The following is a 22,299-nucleotide window of genomic DNA, read 5'->3' on the forward strand; positions in this document are numbered from 1 at the left end:
TGGAGATTTTTTTTTCTTTAATACTGCTTAGAGAATAGCATTTTAAAATGGAGACCTGGTTCTAATCTTTAAAATAAATTTTTGTGTCTGTCTTACATGTGTGAGATTTTTCATTGTCCTTCCATTCAGAAAGGATGAGGCTTAGAATTGCAGGTGCTAAGCTCGTCTACTGAAGCTGGTGTAGTATGAAGAAAGCAGTTTGCTCATCTTAGCTTTGTGGTTATTGTCAGCTTGCGTGTACAGATGCTTTTTGGTGTTTAGCCTGTTAAAATCTACTAACTTCATCTTTGTGTTTTTTTGTCTAGTACCTCTTATGATGGATGAAGCTATGGATTTTCTGGAAAAAAGACAGGTATTTTTATTTTGCATTCAAAATATATTATCTTTATTTACTATATGTAATAAGTCTGTGATCTATTTGCATTGTTTTTTTTTGCTGTATGTTAAATAGCATAATTTTAGCCACTTGGAAGTACTACTTTGTCTCTTACAGTTATTTTCAGATTGAATACTGGATTGCATTTTTTTAATTAAATTTAATTACTACTATGTGATGCATGCTATCTCTCCAAGATGGAAAGTAAGGATTAATGATACATTTAACATTCTAAATTATATAGTTGTTTGTCCCAAAGTTTTTTAAACCTGTGTTCTTCATTAGGGTTGGTTATTTGGGTAAGAAGCGCCTTGTGCATTTTGTTTGGTTTGTTTGTATTAGCAGTGATGTTGTTCTGAATTTTCACCTCTTATAAATTAATTTTTTTATTTCTAAATGATAGTTGAGGAACAATATGACGGCCAATATAATGGAACAGGCATCAAATGTGGCAAAATTCTTTAACTGAAATTGCTACCGTAGCAAATTTACTGCGTTATATTGGTGCCTGTCTCAACATGAATGAGTTGAAAACTGACAGAGGTAAGGTATGCTGATGTTCAAAACACCGACTTCAGATATTGGATGAAATACGTTTTTTCTGTTCTTCTTTTTAAGAAACAAGATCCTTCATTCACTTATGAAGTAATAGTGGTTGATGATGGAAGTAAAGATCAAACCACAAAGGTAAGAAAAAGAAATGTCTTACCAAGCAATCAGAGGTATGGATTTTTACACTGCAGTTTCAAATAATGTTTTGCCTTTACATTTTGTTACTTGAAATACTTGAAAATTCAAATTCAAGTTTCTGAATACTTTCTATCATTGTCCTACCTGCATTACGGATGTCACATATACATAAGCATGCACATACAATTATTTTTTGAATGCCAGTATTCTTGACTGTCTGATGTGCTCCCCACACAGAGTTTTTCTGCTGCTGAAATTGTAAAAATTCAAATCTTAGCTTCAATAAACTTCTGAAATACTCTACATGTGCACAGTGATGTGAATAAAAACTTAAGGAAGCATTAGAAACCTTTTAAAATAGCAGATTCATACTGTAATTGACAGAATGGCTGACATATTGTGTAGCTCTTTATTGTATCCTTTGTGGCATTGTTCATTTTAAAATCCCAGTGACAGTAACTGTTTTCAAAATAATTCTGCATTCTTCTCCTCCTACTTTGATGAATGTCACTGGAAAGGAAGGCTGGCCAACTTGGGATTTTTTTATTATTATTTTTAATTACTGCTTGTTAGACTTTGGGGTCAGATACTAAAATGAATGCTGTTTTTTCATTTTCTTCTTAAGCTTCTCAAGCTTAAGATTGTCCATTAAGTATCGTTCAGATATATATTTATTGACTTTGCATACTTTCTAGTATCATTTCTAACTGAATGCACTGTGGTCATGAGCCTCTGGACTTGCAAGGACTTGTGGCAGCTGTTAGAAAAGATAAGAGGAAAAAGTTCATTTGTTTGTTCCCCCATAGCATGGAAGAAAACTGCACATCAATGTGAATAGGATTTTAGATCACAGATTCTTTAAGACCACAGAGAGCAGCAAGACAAGTGAGAAATAGGTAATAGCAGTGAAGAAATATATTTTTTTGATTAAATATTTGTGTTAGTATAAAGGGTCTGAAATAGCATGGTATAAATTACATTGGTATTGTGAGTCTTTCGGACTTCAGTGAATGGAGTTTAGAATTGCTTGGAGGAATATCCTGTTCTATTGAACCTGCCTAGCTTCTCCAGTCTTTTTGTGTTGACTGTGAACTGGTTTTTATTTTCCCCAAACAGACTCCAGCAAACACTGGCAATGTGTATGGAGACTGAAGTGATTATAGCTATGTGCTATTAAACTAAAACAAAAAAGAAAGGGTGAGCAAATGTAAACTTCTACCTTGATTCCTGTTTTTGTTTTATGCTCGTTTTTTGTATGTCTATCAGGTTGCAATGAAGTACTGCAAGAAATATGGAAGCGACAAAGTGCGAGTCCTTTCTTTAGTAAAAAATCGAGGGAAAGGAGGAGCAGTCAGGATGGTAATTAATACTTTCTCTCTTTCTCTGTTTGAACTACCTGTGCCCAAATATGCAGAAGGTAGAGCTGTGCTGATCTACACTATGATTTCAATATATTGACAAAATGATTGCCAGAAAACTGAGTATGGGTTCCATGAATAAAAACAACAACTCTTTATAAAATAAACATAACTAAATCTTTTAGATATCTACATTTTTAATTATCTGATTTTTTTTTAGATCTGAAATTAGATCTCAGAAATGGTATTTTACTCCTGGGAAGAACAATTACAAAGAACTCTTTTATATGATGATTCTTTGTGTGATACAGTTTTGCACTTTATAGTGGGGTTTCATTGCCTTTTTTTTTTTTTTCCCAAAGTCACACATGTTCAGTTAAGACAATATATTTGGCAAACCCACCATTAATTGCTTCCCTGTCTGAACCTCATCAAACATTGTCAAATCTCTGACCAAGAATGTGACAAAACCTGCAGCATCATATATGTTTTGCAGTGACACTGTGACTTAGGGCTTATTATTCCTTAGAACTAATTTCAGATTCTCTCTTGAAATCTCCTGAAATTGTGTTATTAAAAAATAGCACTGGATCCTCCTTTCCATAGTTCAAATGACAAAGGAAGGCTGTTCAGTGTGGTGGCAACTGCTAATTACTGCTTTGTGCTCCCCTGTTTAGCTGACAACAACTTGTCATGTCTCACAATTTTAGTTTGTAAAGCTTTTAGTTTGCAAGCTTCTCCAGAGAGGGTTTGTTAACTTTTTGTGTTTGTGCATTCCCTGTCATTTTGGGACAGTGTGCCATGTGTAAAGTCTTTAGATGTTGTTACAATATAATTTAATAAATTGTTAGTGGCAGAATATTAAGCCTCACCTGTTGTGTTGAATCTTTGAGATATCACTGTTCTGGTTGCTACATCAGGTGCTTGCAGTGTTTGCAGCTAGCTTATGACAAATACTGATTTGGAAGGTGTAGATTTTTATTGACTATTTTGATTGCAGGGTGTCTTCATTTCTCGAGGGAAAACAATTCTTATGGCTGATGCAGATGGAGCTACAAAATTTGCAGATATTGAAAAAGTAGAAGAAGGTCTAAAAAATCTTCAGCCGTGGCCTGTGAGTATAAACTGTCTGTATTTTAGTTTAATACATATGCATACAGATAGATTTTTATAGTTCTCTTTACCTTAAGCTCTTTGAGATCCAGTTGAAGATGTAGCTGTCAGTCTGAAGACCTCACACTTAGAAGTTGTGAGAATGGGCTGCAGGAGGTAGCTTCCATGGAGTTCTTACCTCCTTGGCACTCACTGTGCCTATTTCAATGAAGCACATAATTGCTCTATTTACGTTTTCCTTTGAAGTTGTTATGCTCTGTATAAATACCATGTTTTATTCACTTAAAAATACTGTATTTGCTTAGTTAACTGTAGTATTCTTATCTGATGTCATCCTATATAACTTCAAGGGTGCATCTTAAACTTCTAAAAATAGAATGAAATTTATTTTCTTAGAATTGTTTGTTTAATGACAGTATTTGGAAGAACTCCTGTAAATACAAATTCAGAAAACTGTAAGAAGATTCCCTCCCTGGATAGTCCTTGTCTTTCACGTGCTTGACCTGAAAGAACTGAGGTTTATTTTCATTAGCCTGGGACTTAAGTGCATAACAGAGGGGTACATCTAGCCAGGTTCCCAAAATGCAAAAAATGGTACACAGCCTTCCAGTGGGAACTCTGATGGCTGCACCTGTACAAAGGGCAGCCGCTGTCCTTGAGTCTAGGCACACAAGCGCGAGGGCCACCGGGTGGCAGTGTTTCCCTGATGCTTTTCACTGCCCAGGCAGCAGCAGCAGCTGCTGGCTCTCCAACATCAATCCCACACTCAAACACAGCAGGTTTGGGGGGGTTTATGTGAGAAGTACTAGCGTGAGAATAACTTTAAATATTCTATTTTGAGCATCTCTTTTGATTTAATTTGGGATTATATTTGTGACTGAAACCAGGGTGTTTTACTTGTTTGAAGATACATCAGAGGAACAAGTATTCTGTTACTGTTCACAATGTAGTATCTAAGGGAAAACATACATTATAACTGTAGGAGCCTTGGAATGCTTACTGCATTTCTGTGCTGTTTAATACATTTACTGTATGCATACTTCAGAGGAACAATGTAAACTAAGCCAGATATGAATAAATTGTACCAATCTGTATGTACCATATAGAAAACGTAATAACCTTTACATGATCTCTTAGTTGTAAAAAAGATTTATTTTAGCCTTGGAATATAGCAGCAGAAAAACTGCAGCTACAGGACACGGAAGAGTATACACCTCTGAAGTTTTTACTATACTGTTATCATCACTTGTAAAGGTTTCGTGTGGAAACTCACATAAAATTCCAATGATTCAGAAGATGTTAGTTTAACTAATAATTCTTTAATTTGAATTCCTGCGCAGAACCAGATGGCTATTTCCTGTGGTTCTAGAGCTCATCTGGAAAAGGACTCAATAGCAAAGGTTTGTTCTCTTTCTTTCTGTGTACCAGTACTCAAAATATTTCCATTATTTGTATCTGCTGTACAGGTTTTACAATTAATTAAGCAAGATCTGTAAAAGAATGGAAGCTGGAAAATAGGAAATGCTTGCCATTAGTGGAACATATGCTCCATCACATACAACGGATGTGTTCTAGATTTCAGACACCACCAACTTTGAACTGGTTTCAGTTATTGTTATGATTGAAGGATTTCGTTTTCCTAGTTGAGAACATCTTACAAGCAGAGCTTCAAATTCCTGACTTAATTGGTTACTAGAGACAATTTTGGTTTCCTGTCATTAGGAAGTAAAGTTTCAGGCACAGTCCTCAGAAGTTAACATTTTGTAACTGATGAGTTAAAGCTGCTGCAGTGGAATGGTCTCTGTTCAAGTGTACATTTTCTGCCAGTAGTGGTGGAGGAGTGGAAGGCAACTGATGAGTTCACTTTCATTGATTCTCTTCCACAGCAGGAGCTTGTTATCTACAGATCTTGAGGGCTGTTCAAAGTGAGTTAGGGGTAATTAGCAATAAACTTTGAAGAGTATCTCAATCAGTGGGAAAGTACTGTACTGTAATTTTTCTGTATTATAGTAAAATTTTTGAGTTTGTACTCAATCTACTGAACAGCCCTGTTCTCTGTGTGGATCTTGTGGAATAAACAGGGATGCATAAGCACAGTCTTATCTTGCATCTGGTTTTCTGATGTCTTGGCTGACAATAGTTGACAAAGCACAGGCATGGAATTTGTATTACAACAGACACATTGCTGGACTAATATTTTTGAGCATCATTAGATATGCTCATCATGTTGAATGTTCTCAAGAGTAAGCTTTGTGTATGCTGATGTTTGATACTTGAAACTGATATATATACCCAAATAGTAAAAAGTCCAAAAAGTCCTTTAAAAAGGCTAAAAGAAATTACTCTGGTAATGTTCAGCCCCTGGTAGATCTTGAACTTTTTTTTCTTCTGGTTTATCAAGTGGTATTGGAGCAGTGCACTGGAAAAGAGTTCTTATAAATACTGGTGTGTTTATGTCAGCATCCTCACAGAAAGAAAAAAAAATAGAAGAAAAAAGCAAAAACATAATTTTCCCAAATAAGAACAAATATTTGACATGGTACTTGCATGCTTGTGGGACAGAATACACCATTTACAGTTAGCCTGTGAGTCCTAGAAATGTTGCTGCTATATGAAGACCACGTAGCTAGATGGAGACCATGTAGCTAATAAATTGGAGCCCACAGAATTCCTTCATGCTGTGTTGAGGCACTGAGTATACATGAACTTTCATCAGTGCCCTCATATTTCTTAGCATCTTTGAAGGGTTTGATAGGTAATCGAGAAGAATCGGAACAGCATTTTAGCTTTTAATGCAGAAATACAGTTGGCAGGATGAGAGTATCCCTCCTTTGCTTCTTGTTTCTCCCCCTATTTCTGACTTTTTGATGAGGGCATCATCAACTGATTAGGTAGCAATGTTCTGTTTAAAATATGTAGCGCATTTCATCACTCCAGCTGTCCCCAGTCTGGAAAGGAAGGATTACCACATTGGGGAAAAAACTGCTGAGTAGGCAATAGGTATTAAAAATAAAAAAAGATGCAAAATAATGTTTGAGAAGTTGGGATTTCTCTCTGGGCTTAGTGGCATCTAGAATAGTAGAATAAAGCTGTGATGAGAAGCCATGTGGGATTTATTAAGACCAGAATTTCACCCTTAATTTAAGTCTCAAGACATCAAGATTTCTGTTCTGCTTCTAGAATTGTTAATGTACGTTAATGAGTCCATAAATAAAGGCATAAATAGTCCTGAGAGCAATGAACATAACACAGGAGCTCCTTTTTGCAAAGTGCACGCTATTACAGGATGGCAGTCGTGCAGCCTCTAAGAGCTTTCCTTCTGGAACTCGTAAGTAGTCTTGTGTTACTGGGCACAGGGTGGCTCACCTTCACCAAAAGAGCGAAAAAATCCACACCATATCCACTATTAACTCAGGGCTAGAGCTCTTTTCTAAGAGGCACAAGCTATGAATTTCCTTAAGCCAGAAGCTGTTACATAATAAGCTGAACATCTTCCCATTTTTTAACTGAGGTTTGCAATTACTAGCTTTAAAGGAATCTCTTATCAGCCAGAGATAGTTAACAGATGAATTGTTGGCTCCTAAAGATTTTGCGTAGTATTTGGCTTGCTGTCCTAGATACAATCATCTAAATTCAGCTTAATTCAGCAGTGAGTTCAGAAGTGATTTGTGGGTCTGAGTCCTGTTTGCTTAGGAGCTGTCTTGAACACAAGACTAGGAGTGATCTCTGCAAACCCAGAAGGCAGCCTCTGGATTGCATGGACAAACACATCTGTGTGATTATTATGTCAAGGCCAAAAGTGTAACCAAACAGTAGACTGGGAAAACTTGTAGCAGGAACATCAAATACATTTGCAAACGAATAAAAGAGGTGACTGGAACATTGCTGGAAGTATAAAATGAAAAATTACCTTACACAGCAGCTGTTACTTCAGTCCTGTTTGTTACTTGGACCATCACATGCTGGAAAAAAAAAAAAAAATCCATTCTTTAATTGCATTCCTTTAAGTGCCTTAACACATTGTGTGTAATCTCTGGAGATCATTGAATCTTTAATGAAAGAAGTGTTCAATGCAAACAACAAGGGATGCTCCTGTTTTTTTTTGTTTTTTTTTTTTTAATTGTTGTTGTGTGGTTTTGGTTTCTAGGAATAATAATAAACTTTCAAAAAAATGTTTTGGAGTAGCAGCTGGAACCTGCATAGTTTTTACTGTGTATTCTTAAGAATAACAGTGTTTATGCAGCCCCATTGGGTTATTCTCCAGTGTTGATTGTGTTAACTTGTGAATTTGTTGGGCTTGTTCAACCACCCAGACAGCAGAGGATGTAGCATGCCATTCCACTCTCCTCCTTCACTTTCCTCTTCCTGGTACCCCCAGTTCCCTGGAAATCACAGTCTGTACTGCTCAATCTGAGTTGAAATCCAGGTTTGGATTTCTGCTGTGCTTGATACGGTGTTGTCCAGAATGGAAAGCTGTTCTGAATTAGGTAAAGCAACAAGAACTTGGACTTTTCATATCCTGTGCCTATATTCTAAATGTGAACTTGACTGGCAAGTCGTTTGTTTTCAGCTCTAGCTTTGTTTCACTGTAAGAATCCAAAAGTTCTCGTTTGCTTCCAGTGCAAAACAAAAATAGTTTACAGCCTTTGAAAGCTGTCACAAAACATGTTTATTGTCCTGTAAGCCAGCTCTCTTGAAACACTTCACTCATCACATAAATGAAGCCATCTAACTACTTGTCATTTGTTCACAGCGTTCTTACTTTCGAACTCTCCTTATGTACGGGTTCCACTTCCTTGTATGGTTTCTGTGTGTCAAAGAAATCAGGGATACACAGTGTGGATTTAAACTCTTCACCAGAGAAGCTGCCTTGCGGACTTTCTCAACTCTCCACGTAGAACGCTGGTAAATTCTCTGTTTTTTTGTTGTTTTTTTTTTTTTGTTTTGTTTTGTTTCTCATTTAACATGGTTTTGAAAAAGTAATTTCAGCACTGCAGCTACTATGAAACACGATGTCTGTGCATAAATCCTAGCTGCCCAGTTTCTTGATGAATTACAGTACTACTTGTATAGTAAAAATACCTTTGTATTTGCTAGGAATTCTATTTTATTCTTAAGGTCTACTTCAGGAATTAGTTCATTTCACTTTTTCTTTTTGTGAAGGTAGGGATAAGGGAAACAGATGGACTTGTTAAGTTTTGAACTAAGTTTTGACTTTAAAATAGCATCCAATGTAAACTGCAGGAAGGATTGTAAGACCACGTTGCAGAGATTTTGGATAACATCCTTGATGCCTTCCTTGCAAGTTCATTTTACTTTGGCATGTGGTGTAGAAAGAGTTTGGTGGTACTCAGAAGTAGTACATTTTGGTTTTGCTTTGTCAGACCAATAGGTGATTGATTAGGAGAGTGGACTCTTCTCCTCTGTCTTCACGTCTAAAAGCAAGAAAATCCAAACAGACTTTTTTTTTTTTTTTGTCTTATATTCTATTACTTATTTCTGAGAGTCCTCTTTCCTTTTACAGATATGAGCCCTACAGGCAGAGTAAGAAATGGAAAGAAGCTCTTACTTTGCTATGGAAAGTTGACAGTTAATAATCCTATTCAAAACTTTTAACAAACTATTTTTATGCAATACAACCTCACAATTGAATGTTTCTTAACCAAAGCATTTTTCCTAATGTCCATATCTGACAAGATACTGGTAATTGCTAAAGGCTCAAAGAAAAGGGAAATACCTTTATTTTCTGGCTGGAATATCTAACGAGAGGACTACTGATAGATCTCATTCATTTAAGGCACTAGAAAATGATGCATGATCTTTGTATTACTTTAGAACTTTCTTTGTAATTAAGCTAGAACAGTTCCTTTATGAGAGTGATAGTCGTGACTATTGTTATGAGACTGAAACGCTGTTTCCCCATAAATACCAGAATTTCTCTAAACTTCCTAGTCCACAGTTATTGCTCAAAAGCATCACGACAGTCCCCAAGTTTAATTATCATCAACTCTTTTCAAATTATTGTGTTCATCCAAAAAATCTCTCATAGGCTACTGCTTGCTACAGGGAGCAGAATTACTGACCAGTGTTCCCAAAAAAATGCCTAATCCCACAGTCTCAGTAAAATCCATTACATCTCGTTTTAGGTTGAGTTTTGGCAGTCACGCTTTATCACTCCTAGAGATGGGCTTGTGAAGGTATTGTTTGAGCACACAAATTTGGTGTGTATGATGCAGCTTCTCTTAAACTGGATCTGGAATTTTTTGTGTTCAGCTTCTGCAAAATCACTTTCCTGGCTGAGTGGTTTCGTGATGGCCATAAAGAAAACCGTAGCTGAGCTAGAATCTTGATTTATGCTGCTACCTCCAAAACCAAACATGATTTATAAAACTTTAAATTGCATATTCATGAATTTTCTAAATACATGTCTAAACATGTATCAATAGCTCAGAAGTGCACATCTCAAAATTATCCTATTTAACTTGACTCTTTAAGTGGTTCAAGAAGGAAATCTGAAAGGAATGAATTAAAACAATTATTTTAATCTGTGAAAATGCAATCATCAATTTTTATGAGGTTTTAAACTGAATATTTTGAATGTAATTTTACTTACTGGTCAGACATACAAAAAGTGTTCAACTTCTTAAAGAAAAGCTTTGTTTTGTTCTGCCACTTGTATTCTCTGTCAGCAAAGGAGAAAGAGTAAAAATAATTGTGCTGTGTGCTGTCACCTGTACCCCTCTATCCAAGAATACAGGCAGTGATAAAGGGGTATTGCTAATTTACATTATAGTAATTTTATTGCTAGTGTGGAACACACCAGTGCTTCAGGACTTGGTGTGCTAATACATTGTGCTTTTATGTGCTGCTGTAAAATTAGCCTTCAGTACTTGCTTTTTTATTTACAATAATCCAGAAACTAATCCCGTAAATGTTTTCCTTTTTATCTGAAACTTACTGGTTCATGATGAAGAATATTTTGTTAGTCAAAAAAAAAAAAAAAGAACAGCTCAAATTCTTCCCAAAAGCAGCTCTTCAGATACTTGCAAGTCACAAATCTGCCAAAAGTAGTATTTATTTATTTATTTCCTTTAATTTGCTGCCAAAACAGGCAATATACTGTCTGCTTTTCTACTCATCTGTCTTTCAGGCAGTTCTTGTGCCTCCCTCCCTTTATTTTCATACCTATTGGCTAATTTCAACCAAATCTGACAGAACAGTAAAGATCTTAGGATGAAAGGCTTTGCCACTGCTGAAGAAAATACTACAATATGGACTCAAATGTTACTCATCAGCTCCATAGCTAACATCCAGCTTGTGCAAGTCGAAGCTAACGTTTCAGTGCACAAAACAGATTATTGTCCCTTTCCCAGTCAGTATTTGCAAGATCTGGAAATAAACTGGGGAAGAAATAAATAAGCATGTGGGGAAAGTGAGTATATTAAAGGAAATAGTTGTTTTAAGTGAAATGTCTGTGGTGTACAGACAGTTGGGACAGCTGCAGTAGGAAACAGTATAGAGACATCAGCCATTCATCTCATAGAACCATGCACCGGATTTCTTTGTATTTAATAATAATCTGAAGTAATCCAGTGGTAGAAATTCCTTATTTTAAATAAAACTGGCTTCTGATATGTTTCCATCACATAGCTAGTGTGTAAAAATGGAAAATAAAATCTGGTTAGACATGGAAGTTCTGTCACCTCATGAGTATGAAGCTGTCAGACGAAGGACTATGGGGCCTTCTTCCTACAGCTGCCTGATGAACTCAATATTCAGCATTATATAGTATCCCTAAATGAGTCACAGAACAGTTCATTCATACTGAGACCATTGGCAAGGGATTGGAGAGAAACCTCTATGCTGATACTGGACAAGAGGCTCTGAAATCTGTCTATTACCACACCTGCATCATGGTGGTGGTGTTACTTGGCATCTAAAGAAATAATTTGATTCTGTTTGAGTCTTAAAATCCTATTAGTTAAGTACTGCAAGAAGAATTCGAGTGCTCAGATACTCTGGTAATAATGGAGGAGAGTGCTGGGAACTTGCAGCAAACAAGCAGCATTTAATAGGATCATATCCATCCAAGAGCCAGCAGCACGGTCATAGAGTCTGTCATGGGTTTCCCTGCTGCTGGACCAGCTTGTGGTGAGTTGTTTAAGGGAACGAATGCAGGTTCTGCAGGAGCCTGGTCTATCCTTTCTGCTCAGGTTTTGTGAGGCTCCAATTTCTGGAGGTGCTACGGAGTTGAATGAATTCTTACATGGGGTCGTATTTAGACTAAACAGTGATATATAACATTTAATAAAATGTTAATATAAAATGGTATACAATTGGTTTTCTAAAAATCCCTGCCTGAACTGTTAAGTTTATTGCTCAGCTATATCATAAGTATGTGCACCCGAAGGACTGAGTTTCCTTCTATCTCATCTAGAGTGCATCTGCTTCTTATCTAGCGTCTGAAGCAAAAGAACAAGGGACAATATTAGGGTATCATTCGCTTCCCTCTAGTGCAGGGCCTCTAAAACATGCCAGATGAAGTGTGGCCTAGAAGTGCCCATTTCCTACCTCTCACTACAGAGGGATGCTGGACAATTTGTACAGGAGCTATCTCTGTAGGTGACTGAAGTTCAGCAGGGTAAATTCCACTCACGGTGTTACAATACGTAGCAAAAATGTCAGGCTGCTTGTGTGTGAATTGCATCAAAAATATAAAACTATTCAGTAAATACTGAAAGTCGTGGATTAGGGTGAAAGACTACTAACCAAATTTTGTATCTGAGGCAGGTCAGTTTCTGGGCCATCTGGGCAATGTTGCTTGTTTCTGTAGACAAAAAGCCCAGAGAATGCTTTCCTTCAGAAAAAGGAATTCTGAAGTGTCTCTGTATACCAGGGAGTAAGTGCTCAATTAAGTGCTGAATTAGCACTGGGTAGCAGTAGACTGCACCGAAGTGCTGGGTTTTGTCAATACTGCCATAAGGCAGAGCAACACTTATCCAAGCAATAGTACAGGTGTTTTGTCTGTATGTCTCTCAGCAGGCTGATAACACGCCTCACTCAAAGAGCCGGTGCTAGGAGCACAGTCTCTTTCTTGGAAACTGAACATCTCGCACTCTGGTCAATGTAAGCAACATAGCTGTCCTGCTGCTAGGTAGGAGGGAGCAAAAGATTTTTTAGTTTCCATACTTTGATTGTTACCAGAGACACAAAACACAAATGCTTGTGGTGTTTCAAGTGTTTGACTTGTACCACCTTTAAATGGAGGCTTGTGTTTCCATACCCACTTTTCACAGGAAAAAATTGCAAGGGGGTAGTGACAGGACATCACGATCTTCCTTTATATGATTCTATGTCTGCCTTTGACAGACTCAATATTAGTTTAATCATGAGTAAATAAGCAAATTTCAGCTGCAACAGAAACGAAAAGCTAGTTGATCAGACCTCCACGTTTTTCTGCTTTCATCGTGCTTTTCTCTTCCAGTTGACACCGAGTTGTATATCACCTCTTTAACGTTAAAAATACTGCAAGATTAAGACCACAGTTGTCTTCTTGCTACACTGAATTTAATTTATAGATGCTTATGTTTAGGAAATCTTAAAAGCAAACTGTTTTATTGTTACAGTGATGAGAATCATAACAATTTTTCAAAAGAGACCAAGATATTTCCTGGAATATTTTATTACTTGAACTCTAAAGTTCAGAAAGCATTTGAAAAATTAATAGATGCTGGAAATTGTTTATATTTTTGATACTGAGAAGTCATGCTTACTTCGTACACAAGATTTCTTTTGTAAGTGGTTTCTTCTTGTATGTAATTGTCCTTCGGAGAGATGGCTGTATGTATATGAATGCAAACTTGAAATTTACTTTCTACATAGCAAAGTTTTGACATTAGTTTGAAATGAGAGCAACCTTTTGAACAGCGAGCATATGCTTTGTGTTTTAGGTTCTGAATCTGATTATACCACTAATCTATTTTTCACAAATGGATGGAGCACATTTTTTAAATTAAAACCTAAAAGAAATTAAAAGAGGTATTTTAAAAACATAATAGAGACCGTTGGAATTACTCACTTTCAGATTCCAAAAGAAGCTTTACTTCTGCATCTACAGTTTTGACCTGGAAAAGTGTAACTTTCTATGTTAAATTATAATGTGCAGGAGGAAAACTGGGAAATTCAATTGCCTCACTGGCAGAATTTTCCTATCCAAAATTTGGTCGTTTATATTTTTTCTGACTACAAAAAAAAATTCATCCAGCCAGAATTTTTTCTTTCCTTACACAGAAGCGCTAGACGTGGCAGCAGTTATTATCCTACCTGGAATATTGATAAAATAAGAGGAAATTCAAAATACAGTTTTTGTTCTGGCTTGATTGACATAATTTTGTAAAGTAGCAATTTATAATGATATTAAGCAACTTAGAAGATCATTGATTAGATAAATTGATTAGATTAGAATCTTGACAGATTAGAATAGATGAAAATGTTATTACTTTTGTCTAAAAAAAAAATGCCTTGTGCACTGAACAAGCCATTTTTTCACATTTAAAACACAAAAAATTCAGTATAAAAAAGTCACATTTGCTTCTTCAGTCTATCACTAACCTCTAAATGTGAGTCTGTAAAAAAAAAAAAATATATATATATATATATACAGAAAAAGAAGCATTCATTGCTTATATAAACAGATAAATACTGGTATGGAAGGATGTGTTTCCACCTCTTTGGCATTGTAGATGAACACAAGCAGTGGAATGAGTTCTTTTTTCCTGTTTTTATGCATGACAAGTAGAATTGTTTATGGACATCTAATCAACACAAAAATATTTTAGTGTTACAACTATCTCTGTTTTGTCTTGTAGAAATAAAAAAATGCTGCTCCTAGCAGGCACATGTGGGCTTTCAAAAGCCCCAGTACAGCTGGAGCATGACAGTATATTTCATTCTTTCTTTGGCCATCGAAAGTTTTGTCTGCCCTCTAAGTTTGCTGGAACAACACATCATCTCTTTGTTGTTGAAAAGTTCTAAATTTCTGTTGCAGTGGTATATCAGAATGCCAAATTTAGATATTTGAAACATTTAGTGTTGGAGCAGCAAAGCCAAACAGCAATTTCAAATTAATTACAAAATATTTATCCTGCAAAATTATTTATTTTTTTTAAGAATAAACATTTTACAGGTTCAGTTTAAAAGGGATTGAATTCAGCTAAACACCTACCAACCTGGTGTTCAACCGAGTTTTAGCCAGCATAGCCTTAAATTGTAACTTAATCAAAAGTATTTAGCATAAACACAACCACACGGAAAAGTTTTTCTGTGTTTTATACTTGATGTTTGTGTTAATTAACACATAATGGAGCCACTATTAGGAGTAGGTGGGGAAATGGTTCACACCGTGTATTTTGGGGTAACTTCAGGTGCTTAAATTAGAGCCTGAACTTTCTACGTGATCAAGGAAGCGTGTTAAGCTTTTCTAGGAATTCATTCAAGCTGGAGCCAAACGTAGGTGCTCTGAACTGTGATCCACACCCAGGAGGCGCCTACATCTGCGCTCTGCAGGAGGATCCCCTGGAGTACATGGTGGGAACAACTCCCTGCTGTTCCCAACAGTGCTTTTGTCACACGTGAACTGCTCGCAAGTGGCTGACGTGCTGCTTCATGTCAAAGCGCGTGTATTGCACTCATCAGCTCGTCCACTGGTGTTGCTTTGATCTCTACAGCTGGCTCCAGCTATTATACCCACACCAAAATCCTGGATAGGGAAACTGAGTACTTCTGTGCTGCCTGCATTTGGTGGTCTGCAGTCTGAATGTAGGATCATCAGTATACTGAGTACCCTACAACCTATATTCCCTCATTAACTCTTCATTAAGCACGCCTATGGTTTGTGCTGGAAGGTGGTAGGGAACAGCTGAAGGAAAACCGTGCCCCAGCAGCATCCTACAAAAGTCATTCTCCTTTCAGCCTCGAATCGAGTTCTTTATATTTCAGGATATGTTCACTGTCACACAAATGACAACCACATGTAACAGTATTAGTGTTCGACTTGATTAATTCCTGTCCTTTTAGTCGTATACTTTGAGCACTGTAGTTCCCCAAACTATTTAGTGTTGCTCTACTCTGATGTATATTGCTGACATTCCAGTAATTGGTTGTCCATAGGAATTGTTGCAAATAACCATTAGTTCACCAGGCTAATACTTCATGGAGTAATATTTTTAGAGCAGTTCATATAGTATAATTCATCAGACAATTATTCTGTGTCTCTTAAGATTTTTAGTCAGTTAAGTAGTATGTATTGCAAAATTAGATTTACTCTTAATACACATGACTCATAAACATTCAAAGGTGAATACATGGGTTTTTGGCTTACAAAGGTAAAATGTCAGCAAAAAATCAAGTAGTACAATTTCAGTAAAGGAGACCATGGCATAATTAATAGAATGATATTCAGCCCTAATTTAAAGAAAACAGCAAAATGGCAAGGCTGCTTGGCACAGATACAGTTGACTGAGGAAAAAACAATAAAACAAAAAACATTTATTTATTCCTGTAACTATTTTTGTGACAATTAAAAGGTCTGTTTCCTAATCAAAATCGAGTAGCGGTTCTAAATTCTCTGTATAAAATACCTAGTCTCTGTAGATAACTTTTGTTTATGTTGCCCTTGCATGTTTTAGTGCTGTTGAGAGTAGTATCAGTGGTTCTGTTTCCACGTACTTACCGTGTGAATTCAGGTTGATGCGTGTGTGGTAACAATTTCACCAGCAAGCCAGTGTGCTTCAGTGGGAACCTAAGTGTACGTGTCATACCTGAGTAATTACTTCAGAGTAGCTTCTCTTGTTGTTGTGTTCATTAACAATTTTGCAGAAATAGCCTGCACTGCTTGAAGGAGAGGGTGGATCGAAGTACGAGGTTGTATCGAAGTAGAAGGAAGTAATGTCTGAATTTGGCTAGTCACCTGCTAAAATATGTCTTTTTGCTTGCTCTTGACCACCTTTCTGTCCCACAGCTGTGGTGTCAAATGGAATTGCTAGTGGCTTGAATTCAAACAACATTTGAAGTATGAAGAAATTATGTTATTTAATTATTTTATTGCATACATTTTCTCCAATGGCAACAGATGATTATTTTTTTCATTTTAAAAAACAATCAATTTGGAGTTAGCAATGAGAATTTAAGGAGATTCTTAAAGTATGAAGTTACGCAGAGAAAACATGGGTTAGTGTTGAATTGTGTTTGACTGCCTCACAGCGGTATTTTCAAGACCTAAATAAGTTGTTTTGCAACTTCTGTTCCATTGGCTTCAAACTGGAAACCTTACCAATAGCTTGGCTAGAACATTTCCAATTCCTTGACCTTCAAGGTTTAGTTCCCTGGGAAATGAACTTGTGTTTGAATTTATCTTGAATCTAACAGAAATCAGATATGGATGGCCACTGTTGTGTTGTTTTTTTTTTTGTTTTTTTTTTTTTTAATACAGACTAATGTCTTTAAAAATCAAAAAGGTGGTGGTTTTTGTTTTGTTTTGTATTTTTATGGGAGAGGAAGTCTTTAGCTTGAGTTTCAATGACCAGCAAGGAACAAGAACAGCCCTACTGGTAACTGAAGACTGCAGAGGGGGAAAATAAAGACCTAGCAATCAATAAATTTAAGAAATGTAACCAGCATAACCAAAAACTTCGTAGTTGTGATTTGCATTCACCCTTGTCAACAGCAACTGCCAGTAACTTTGTATGCTGATTTCTACAGAAGCATTATAACCCATCGTTGCCAAAGCACTTTTCTAATATCAATAGCCTCAGTGCCTTAGGCTCAGAGGGTGTATTTGAGCATATACTTCTAAGAATGAAGCACACAAACAGTTTTCTGTGCAGAGAACAGTGAGGATTAAAGCTCATTTTGGAGAAACTAGACAAGGGGGTTAGATGACTTAATTAGCGTAGGATCACTTCCCCAGTTCATTTTGCTGCACAGCCTGTGAACAATTGTGCAGGGGAAAAAAAAAAAAAAAAAAGTTCAGGCTCTGTTATGCACACTACCTTCTCAAATCACTTCTGTGCTGCTGCCTTTATTCTTCACTTAGAAAGTACAGGGAGAAAGTATCAGATCAGCATAAAAACACAGCAGGTAGTCTTCCTCTTTGGTGAAAGTAGTAGAGATGTAAATTGACATCACACATTTGACTGCTTGGTCTTCAAAATTTTCTAAATCATGATTGTGGCAGAATGAAAAGTGAGCAGTGGTCTGAGCTCAGCATGACACACACCTTAAGAAACAGAGTGCAGTGAAGTATTGTTTTCTGTACATTGGCTATTTTCTTAGTCATTCAGTCAAGGAAATTAAATTCCCTTTCATGTGCATCAGACCTGTAGGCAATTGGTACCAACTTCATAACTGAGTGCCAGCCTGTTTTAAATTACGCTAAGGATTTAATTAACAGTACCACCACCTTCCTTCTGGAAATAAATATCACTGTATTTTGCTTTTTCCTGTTCTATTTCAGGGCATTTGATGTAGAACTTCTTTACATAGCTCAGCACTTGAGAATACCTATAGCAGAAGTTGCTGTCAACTGGACTGAAATTGAAGGTAAGGAACTGGTTTATTTTCTTGGTAAGATTCCTTAAGTGTCACTCCCAAATAAAATATCTGAGAGTCTTCCCAGAATGGATCATTTTATCCAATTTTGATAGTACACAGCCTTCTTTCCATAAAAATTTTGAATTTCATGTCTTTGCCTGCCTTCTCACATGGCATGGTAGCACAGGCACAGGAAGAGTAGGTGAATAGGTAACACTGGAGAAAAAGGTAGGTAATTATTCTGCTAGGATAAAGCACTACTTCAGCAAGTCCTCTTGCAATAATGTGTTAATAAAAATAGTGCAATTATAAAATGCTCTGCAGGAAGCCTGACCATCATTGTGTATTGATTCAGCTCTGTTTCTCTGTCTCTCCTTCCAAAATTCTCAACCCATCTATTAAGTCTCCTCTAGAGCACCCTCTCTTCTCAAGATTTTGTTTGATTCTTTGAAACTTGTACAGAGATCTCTTACTGTGGTACTAGAAAGTGCATACTTCCTCCAATCAAGTGCAGTTCCTTCTTTTTTTCTTTATTTTTTAAGCTGAATCTTTTCTCCTCAACAAAACCTCTGAACAACAAAAAGTATGACAAACTGTAATGGTGACAAAAGGTGCAAGAAAATAGAGAACATCCTAAACCAACTTAACTATAAAAGAGACTATTTTCTTTCAATGCAGTTCCGTTTCTGCTTCCTAGCACAAATGTTAGCAGAGATGGAACAGGAATTGGTTTCATGGTGTGTGTTCCTTACCTTGTCTGAAGACTGGCAAATTCATGTTACTGTCTTTCAAAGACAATTTCCAAAGACTTTCCAAAGTTGTTCAGAAATCATTTCCTTAACTATTGGTATTCAGGTTCCTATTTATTTGAACAAAGCCCTGTCGCAGAGAATACTGTGCATCCTGTGGTATGCATTAAATTACTGTACTGCTGCCACTCATGGTATAGTATAATATACCATGCAATACATTGTTAATATATATTTTTGTGATATTTTTTATGACAAGGTGTGGGTTGTAGGGCTGAATGTGCTGAGAATGCAGAGGTTCATGACTAGTAAAAGTATGTTTTGCCATTGCTCATTTTTTCTAACCATGTCCTTCTGATTTTCTTCTTCATTAATCACAGGTTCTAAGTTAGTTCCCTTTTGGAGCTGGCTGCAGATGGGCAGGGATCTTCTTTTTATACGACTGCGATATATGACTGGTGCCTGGCAGCTTGAAACAAGAAAATGTAATTAGGTTATTTACATTTTCCAAATGTATTATTATACTTAATGGAACATGAGAACAATTTCAATCAAGTTAAACGGTGATGAAAGCTGAGGTAATTCTTCATTGCTCCTGCTGTAGGTTTCCTTTTTGCAGCATGTACGTGTTCTGTAAGATTGTCAACAGGGAATTTCTGCAATGTTCTGAAAAGAGAAAGCATTTCCAAAAAAGATTTTCTTATCTGGTGGTCAGGTTTTTATTTTATTAAATAGTAGTTTTTTTAACATGTCTTATCAACTCACTCACAGAGATATGTCTGCTTTTGTCTCATCATACATTTGCAATTTCTCCTAGTGAAATTTATACAGATTAGAAAGAGTCATTCTATTCTACAAGGTGCAATATTGTGTTGTGAATGACCACAACCACTTATTTCTGTAGTAACTGGAAATATATGGCCATATTGCAACTTGGAATGATCAATCATGGCTCGCTCTAATGTGTATTTAGATTCAGTGTTATGGGAAACATTAAATGAGTTTACTGAGTTGTAACAGTAATGTTCGTTAAGGCTGTTCTAAGGACTTTCAGTAGTCTCTTGACATTCCAAGTGTCGTTGTCTGAAGCTGAAATAGTTTCTGAGATCACACTGCAGATCACCTCCAGACTGTAGGAGTTCCAAGAGAAAGCACACTTCATTCTGAAATGTTGTCTTTTATAAATGTTTTGTTCATACACACTAAGACTGCATGCTGAAGGCTAGGAGTCCTTGGCATCTCCAAATGTGTAGTGAAAAGGGTATGGAAAAGTAATGCAGAGCATGCAAGAATGAGACCCTAGGCACACTGGGGGCCTGTGCATTGACAATGCTAATTTCAAAGTCTCATACTTCAAATGAGATCAGAGAGGGAGAGAAAGATCTCAAGTCTTATTAGTAGTGCCATACCTTATCATAGTACTCACCTTCAGTGCTTTCAGAACAGTTGTAGACTGCCAAAGATGAATACAAATGTGAACAGATTTAAAGAATGAAGGGTATATGGTTGTATTTTCACATTTTTAACTGGTGATTCTTATGTCTTCTGCAATGGTGTACTGCAATATTGAGTTTTGCTTCTGTTAGGGTTACCTCAGTTTTCTGTAAATTGAAGTGCTGGAATAAATTCTCAAAAATATAGTTGTTTTTATTTTGCAGATTTTACTGTGTCCTAGTTCGCATATATCTCTGTCGTTTCTGTAGAGTCAATCATGATTCATTGCTGACATTGCTTGAATAGAATACAAGCTTCTCAGTTTTGGTGAAATAAATTGCCCTGATCAAGCTTGAACAATAACAGCCCTGCCTATAATTAATTCAAGTTGCTAAAAGCAGTTCCCAAAAGCAGATTCCTAAAATTTGCCTCATGTCTTATCTTAAAATTTGGATTTATTTTAACTTTTAACCTACATAGTTCACGTTTTTCAAATGATGAGACTTAGGTCATGCATTGTTTTCTGCATAATAAGTAAACATCTGGGGACCTCTTCTTTAAGAAATTCTGCTTCTAGATGTTGGATGTTAGAGCTTGGAAAGGGAGTGCTAAGTTTATGATTTTTTAAAAAAAAGTATATTCTATGAGGCCTTTTTTTCTTTAAGAAAAAAACTCTGCGGATTAACACTCCAGTATCTCTCTCTTTATTAAGCTGTCTCCTTTAGCAACTGTGCATAGGTCATTCTAACAACAACACCAAAAAAAATTAACTTCCACCTCAGATATGCAGAGGTAAGGCTAGATTTACCATTTGTGAGGTTTTGAGGGTTGGACAGTGGAACATGTTGGCAGGGAAATCCTTTATGGACGAAATGGGACAGAAGGAGTGTGGGGAGAAACTGAAAAGGAGGTCAACCAAGGGCTGAGACTAGGAGCCACTGAGTAAAATGGAAAATGGCCACTAAGACTGCAAAAGGAATGGGAAAGGAACAGCAGTGGACTCAGCAAAAAGAGTAGAGCAAGGGAATGGGGAAGGAGACAGATCAGTTAAGGATGGAAAAAAGAAACATGGCTAATGAGGGAAGGGGGAGCTGAAGGGGTTCAGTAAGCCAAGTCCACAACAAGAATAAGGTTAGGACAGAAATGGCATGGTTTAAAACAAGTAGGGACTGGGGATAGAGCAATATTCAAAGTCTGGAAGTCAGGTTCCTTTTCTAAATTTCTCAGTTGTTATTTAACTTCTGCAAAACCCTTTGGCAAATCATATCTCTTACGTGCTAATCCATAACTGGCTGCTTGTGTTGCTTATTCTTCTACCCCTGGTCACTGAAATCTGCAGTAGGCCCACAGCTCCCAGTTCTGAAAAGCATTAAGGAGCAATGGAGGAATCTTTTATGAAGATGCAGGAGACTATACAAACCAAACTTCAATACAAGTTCGATATTCAGAATTAGAAAGCCAGGTAGGAAGAACATAGGAAAAAAGAAAAAAAAAAACGTAGCCTTTCTGACATTTTCCAACATTGTGCATGTGTGCTATGAGGAGATACTTGCTTATATTAGGACTGTTTTTCCTAAATACATATTTTTAGTTCATTGGATTGATTCAGGAATCAGTAAGTTGTATGGCAAAAACAATTTGATTGACAGACTTTCTGTTTGCAAGTTGGAAGTTTGGATAGCATACACATGAGACAAAGAGGGACAGTATGCTATCCTTTATCAGCTAAAGTTAAAACAAAACAGGCATTTTGTTTTGTTTTGTTTTGTTTTTCCATCTTGGTGGAATGGTCAGCGCATCCCAAGGGAGTGGTATGATACAGATTCAGTTCCTCTATTGTTTAAGGGAACCCAAGCCCAGAATGTCACAGACAGTATTTTACAGACCATGGCTTATCCATGCATTCAGATCAGGCTACAGCAGAGCAAAGATTTTTAACACTGACAAATTCCAGATTTGTGTCAGAGCTCTGAAGTCCCCATGCATCTTG

At 36.7% G+C, this 22,299-nt stretch overlaps 1 protein-coding gene across 1 annotated transcript in view; it reads left to right on the plus strand.

The window, feature by feature from the left end:
• ALG5 (ALG5 dolichyl-phosphate beta-glucosyltransferase) overlaps positions 1-20,515 on the plus strand; it is a 22,783-nt gene extending 2,268 nt beyond the window's left edge. Inside the window, exons 3-10 of the mRNA XM_005018369.6 lie at positions 306-352; positions 995-1,063; positions 2,333-2,425; positions 3,425-3,538; positions 4,878-4,937; positions 8,291-8,442; positions 18,050-18,135; positions 19,256-20,515. Coding sequence (XP_005018426.4) covers positions 306-352; positions 995-1,063; positions 2,333-2,425; positions 3,425-3,538; positions 4,878-4,937; positions 8,291-8,442; positions 18,050-18,135; positions 19,256-19,368 — 734 coding nt within the window. The 3' untranslated portion in view covers positions 19,369-20,515. The remainder of the gene's footprint in view (positions 1-305; positions 353-994; positions 1,064-2,332; positions 2,426-3,424; positions 3,539-4,877; positions 4,938-8,290; positions 8,443-18,049; positions 18,136-19,255) is intronic.
• Positions 20,516-22,299: the final 1,784 nt, after the last annotated feature.

The sequence above is a fragment of the Anas platyrhynchos genome, chromosome 1, assembly GCF_047663525.1.
Source record: "Anas platyrhynchos isolate ZD024472 breed Pekin duck chromosome 1, IASCAAS_PekinDuck_T2T, whole genome shotgun sequence".
NCBI classification, from domain to species: domain Eukaryota; kingdom Metazoa; phylum Chordata; class Aves; order Anseriformes; family Anatidae; genus Anas; species Anas platyrhynchos.